This window comes from Athene cunicularia (genome assembly GCF_003259725.1).
Source record: "Athene cunicularia isolate RWA chromosome 6 unlocalized genomic scaffold, athCun1 chr6_part2, whole genome shotgun sequence".
NCBI classification, from domain to species: domain Eukaryota; kingdom Metazoa; phylum Chordata; class Aves; order Strigiformes; family Strigidae; genus Athene; species Athene cunicularia.
This window is the reverse complement of record NW_020799106.1, coordinates 10,146,626-10,152,625: the sequence shown is the minus strand read 5'-3', so window position 1 is coordinate 10,152,625 and position 6,000 is coordinate 10,146,626. Positions and strand designations below refer to the sequence as shown.

The 6,000-nt window shown below is 41.2% G+C and overlaps 1 protein-coding gene across 1 annotated transcript in view; it reads left to right on the top strand.

Annotated features, from left to right (window-relative positions):
* PRKG1 (protein kinase cGMP-dependent 1) overlaps positions 1–6,000 on the top strand; it is a 458,834-nt gene that overhangs the window by 331,555 nt on the left and 121,279 nt on the right. Inside the window, exons 5-6 of the mRNA XM_026851989.1 lie at positions 402–479; positions 4,739–4,833. Coding sequence (XP_026707790.1) covers positions 402–479; positions 4,739–4,833 — 173 coding nt within the window. The remainder of the gene's footprint in view (positions 1–401; positions 480–4,738; positions 4,834–6,000) is intronic.

Below are 6,000 nucleotides of genomic sequence, written 5' to 3'. Positions count from 1 at the left end.
AAAAAAAAAAAAAAAAAAAAAAAAAAAAAGGAGAAGAACTATTTTTACAACAAGCATAATATTGCAGTTTAGTTCATGTACCATATTCTCTGTTGGAAATTCCTCTTTCTGGTTTGCTTCATATAAATGGCTTTGGGCTGTGAGGATAATTCATCTGGGCAAAAGCTGGCACTAGCACTCTAAGAAGAAAAATGGGCAAGCCATAAACAGTTTCATTTTAATTATTATATTCCTTGACACTGGGCAATTTTTAAATCATGGCCAGTGTCAGACCAGGATAAAATTGGTACCAGGGTTATGTTTCCATAAGCGTTATCTTGCAAAACTGACAAACAATCTGCTGAATAGCAGTGGCTGATTCTGTTTGTTCATCTTAATTTTTTATTTTTTTTTTCTTACAGACGCACTATGAAAGTGGAGAGTACATTATACGGCAAGGTGCTCGAGGGGACACTTTCTTTATAATCAGCAAAGGAAAGGTAAGTTGACACCCTTCGAAGGCAAGTGGGATGATGGCAATGATGGCAATGATGTGCTCTCAAAATTCAGCACCAGCCAGAGCTTTCTCTTTCCTCTCCCTGAGGCACAAATGTTGCAACACTTGACATTTAATTAAACTTCTTGGTGCTGTATCAGTAGGGCAGAGTGGCCTGAAGGGGAAAAAATAGATCTCATGCTGTTTTACACATGTGCTCACAGTGAAGACTTTGGGGTTGAAAACAGTTGTTGAGTCTCTCAGTAAATGACCGAAAAGCTCAATTTTTTTAATAGTATACCCTGCAATACTCAATGTTTTCTTTGCTAAGTATCCCTCTGACGTCCAGACTTCATTCCCATGGCTATTCTCAGCTTCTCCAAATTAAATAATAGGAAGCCAGAGAAGTCTGAGCTCTCTCCTACAGGGAAAAAAAAAAAAAAAAAAAGTTTAATTTTCTGTTCAACTGCTCACAGGGAAAATACTGCTTTTTGACCTCCTTTCCCATAAAACTGTGATGGGATTTCATAGAATGGGTTTTTTCCTTCCTTTCAACTTTCTTTTTTTAAATTTTTGTAGCTGGCCTAATACTACTACACTTGAGAAACATTTGGCTTTTTTCCATGTAGCAGGAAGGAGATATTCAAGGGAATACACAGTGATTTCCCACTGCAGATGAGATATGATAGATTGAAAGTAAACACAAATGAATAAATATGCTTGATAGCACGCCAACCTGAGCCTCCTGGTTCTGATGTTTGCACCAAGACATACATTAACACTGTCCTTGCATAATTAAGGGTAGGAAAAACTCCATGGCATCTGTAGAGGAAAAATGTGGGTGTCATATATGCCATTGGGTTGTCTTCTGAGGCAGCTGTCAGCTCTCAGGTACCAAAACTAGTTTTTCAACGTCATCTTCCACTTTCTATCTCTGGGAGCCAATCTTCATCAGAAGGAAACAAAAAATGGTCTTTTCAGATGAATAAGATAGTCATAGGCCAGTTTATGAAATTAAGATAATCACGGACTGCAGAAATCCAAATTTGATGGTATTCCCTCATGCCCTTCGGCTTCCCTCCAGTCAGAAGTGGTATTTCCTCTTGTCCCAGAATAAGGACAACCATAATTCACACTTCAATTCCTTTTTTTTTTTTTTGTTTCCCCTTTTTTAGTGGGTAAAAATAATGGGAGGGTGAGCCTCCCTCTCCCACCGAGTGCTTCAAGCCCTCCTTACCATGTTGTCCAGCCTGTTGGCAACAATGCTTTTGCCCCACTTGATCAGGTGGATCCCATCCCTCCCTAGCAGTTCTCAATCTCCAGAGAGAGTCCTTTGGTTGTAAAAAGCAAATCCCTGTTGTTGACACCAGCTGGGCAACTAGTTGTTGACCTGCATCTCCTTAAGCTCTTACACATCACCTGCAGGAAGAGGGAGAAAACCACCCATGCCCTTCACCATTGCTCCATAGCCCTGTAGTTCTGCTTGAGATGCTCCTTGTCTTTGTCCCTGGCCTTTGCTACTTTAGCTTACTATGACAGCTGATGGCTAGAAAAAGGGAGCTAAAATAAAACAACACACATGGGCTTGCTGAGAAATTCCCAGATCCTCAGCTGGATGCTGGTGGCTTGACAGAAATTCCTCCAGGGACAGTTAAATTCTGTCCCATTTTCTCTTCCAAGCTTACTGAATTGCAAAAGAGATATCAGCAACTGATAGAAGATGGATGGAGTTGGAGAGTGTTTAATTTTAATCCCTATATTGGGATGTAAAAGCTACTCAGGGGATGTAATAACTAACCCATGTTAAGGTTACAGCCCACGATAGGAGGAATGGAGCCTCAGCAGTGAAACATGGAATAAATAGCAATGAAATGTAGACTTAACAAATCAATGTATGCTGCCGGGGACTTTCTGAAGCAGGGGCATATAATGTCCCATGTCCCATACTTAAACCCAACCCAGGCATCTCTTAATAAGCCAGCAAAAATGCTGGCTGCAGCTCACACACCTAGGACCTCACATGTAATTTCTTCATTGAGCAGCATCGCATGAGTGTTATCGGTGAGAGCTACTTCGAAAAACTCTGTCTTGACTTTTATGTCAGAGTATCTGCAGTGACAGTCAAGTGAACAGAGAAGATTATTTACATTTCTGAGCGCAGCTCTTCTCTCAGAAATGCTTAGAAATACTTCTGCTCCCTTTTCTTTCAGCATATGCTCCATGGATAGCTCTTTTAGAACCAAAATCCTTCTTCCTTTTTTCTCTGCTGCACTTGATCCCACTCCTGAGCTCGTTTACTTTACTTATTGTAGTGTGTTTCCTCGAATCCCAGTGAATAGAAATCAAAGCTGTGTTCAAAACACCCTGCATGCAGAAATCTGTTGAATAACATGTCGGATTAAAACATCTCAGTCTCTTGTGCTTGCGAAGTGCTGCTGCTCCGTGCCTGTTCTGTACCTTGCCTTTACCCAGGCACAAGGTGTGCCTTGCTGGGCCACTGTACACCATTTTCCCTTTAAAAGCCATGGTGTGGCACCAATTTAATGCCAGATCATGTGGATTCTTCACTGGGGCTGAGGCTATTCAAATGGCTCATTGCTTTGAACCACATGGAAATGACACTCCCATAATCCCTTAGCACTTAGTATCAGTGGAGGTCACGGAGAAAGTGCTTAAATCTGCCTTAAAGTTCCTTTTGTTTGCCCATGGTTTTCTTTTTTCATTAGCTACAAATGTTCCTGGCTCACCGTTACGCATTCCCTACCCTCATCTGATCGTTGATGAGTCACTGCAAACGTTAAATGTAGTGTGATGTAGACTTGAGGGCTCATTAATGACTCAAACCCACTGGTTTTACCATGCATAAAAGAGATGGGAGAAGGTGTGGGCCACAATTGTAAATTTAGTAGCTAAATTAAACTGGAATGTCTCTAAATCCAAAAGGATATGTCTGACATCCCAGATTTTGGCTCTGTGAATTTGCATTTGTGAAAGCTCTGATTAAAGCTAGACAGCCTGAAAAGGAGAAGTAGATGAGAGATTTTCCCATATATGTGAGGCACATCCAGAAAGTTGTTCATCCCAATTAAATTTTGGACAACTCGGGCTTTGGAAATGCCTGTCCCTCTACACTGACCATAGACAGAGACTGCACAACTAGATTTATAGACGGTTAATATTGGGAGAGGTGATCCCCACCGTGCACTGATAGCAGGGGGTTGTATTTCACCTGCCTTCTCATAACAGAAGAGGTATGACTTACCTCTGGTAACAACTGCAAAGGAAGAAATATTTCTCATAGAAATTCATCTTTCATGTAGCCCTTTGCATCCTTGGTATGTCATGCCATCCTCAGCACCCAGCATGATGTCAGGGGCTGGGATTTATATCCCATACTGGCACGGGAAACCAGAGCCAAGGGTGTTCAGATGATCAATTACTATTTTTCTTCTGAAATCATTTCAGAAAAGAAAAGGACCTCCTAGCAATAGGAAATCATCACTCACAGATGTGAAGTCATCTTCCTGTTGTTGCAGTGCCAGTTTCTTCAATTTAGGATTATATTTGGTTATACTACCCCTGGTTTTACAGTGGGTCAGAAAGACAATCTGCTTTCTAGCAGCAGTAATTACTTTTCTCTTTCACTGCAAAAATAAAATATTAAAAAATAAAATAGTATTTTCCTTTAAACTTCAATGAAAATACTTGATTTTTGCTCCAGCTAGTTATCCCCTCCCTGAATGTGAGAGATAGTAAAAAGAAGAGAAGACATCCTGTAATGCTCCAAACTGTTTCATTTCAATTATGTCAAAGTATAGATTATTTTTGTTATTCCTTTCCCTTAAATGAACTTAGCAACACAAGAAATCATGTGGAACAAAGCTAACAGAAGTCTATGCCATGTGTCTGTCTGATACACAGAAAATATTTGGAACCTATTTCTGCTGCTGGCTTCATACAGGCAATGACTGTACTTGTGCAGCCAACTCCATGTTTAGAGTTAAAACCTTCAAAAAATCACAAGTATTGCATTTTTTGCAAGAGTAGGTACGTTAGTGGAAAACAGCTGCTCATTTTCTTGGATGGTTGGTTGGTGATGATGAGGGAAGTGTGCAGGACTCTGGAGAATTGCGTGGTTCCCAGAGGACATATGGGCTGGAGCTTTTCTTGAGAGATCCTGGATGTGATGAATCCCTCTCTGAACAAATAGCTTTTGTTTGTTAAAAGTTTTCTAAATGCTGGGGGTGTTTGGCTTTTCAACAGGTGAACGTTACTCGTGAAGACTCCCCCAGTGAAGATCCGGTCTTTCTCCGAACTCTGGGGAAGGGAGATTGGTTTGGAGAAAAAGCCCTTCAAGGGTAAGTGCTCTTTATGGTGTAGCTCTTTATGATGTAGCTCTTATGTTGAGAAAATTTTTCAAGGACTTTTTCAGCCTTCAGAGGGCTCTTGAAATTTGGAAAGAGATTGCAAGTGGGTTTATGCTTGTGGAGTTGGGCATTGGCACTTGGTGTTGCATGTTGCAAGGAGACATTTCTTTGCAGAAGGGGCTGTTGGGCGTTGGAATGGGCTGCCCAGGGCAGGGGGGGAGTCCCTGGGATCCCTGGAGGGGTTGAAGAGTCGGGCTGAGCCAGCACTGAGGGATCTGGGGGAGTTGGGAATGGTCAGGGTGAAGTTAATGGTTGGACTGGAGGAGCTTCAAGGGCTCTTCCAGCCGAGAGGATTCTGTTAATTCTGTGATTCTGAGGCTGCTCCTTAATGGGGAAATAAGGTTTGTTTGGTGTTTGAGTGGCAAAGTGTAGATCTTCCTGTGTCTGTCTCCATCAGAAAGTAGTTTACCTTTGCACTGTCTTGCCTGACCGTGCATTTGAAGGTCAAAATATGTGGAGTTTTGCAACTCTGGAATATTTTTCATGTACAGTAAGAATATAATTGTGGTCTTCTTGATGGCCTAGATGGCTGAAGGCAGGGCGGTGATGGTGGTTTTAAAATTGTTGTATTGTGTGTATGTGATTTTGGTGGAAGTGGAAGTTGTATGTGAGTGACCTGTTTTATATAAACATTTTGCTTTGGGGATAAACTAAAAGAAGAGAAACTGTAAAACCATATTCAGCGGGTGATTAGTATCAAAACCACACTTTATTTCCATAGGGTGGAATAAGAATAGGAATAGCAAAATATGTGCTTTAGGCAGGAATTTGGGGCACCCATTCATCTTAATGGACAAACACACATCTCATGCTGGATACTTATCTGTACGTAAGAGGTCTTGGGCTTCTCTTTGATGCTGTGGCTTCTCTTGGATGCTGTGATAACATGTTCAATCCCTCCTAAATCAGCCTTCTTCCAAAAAGAAGGCAGCAGAACATTTGAAAACCAAATTTCTTGTCACTTCTAGCTAGCCAGGGAGATGTATCCAGAACAAAACTTGAGTTCTTGCCCCTGCAAATCTATACCTTCATTATAAAATATGGTTATCCAGTTAATGCCCTTACTTAGTTACTTTTCTAATACTAGCATGGAGATGA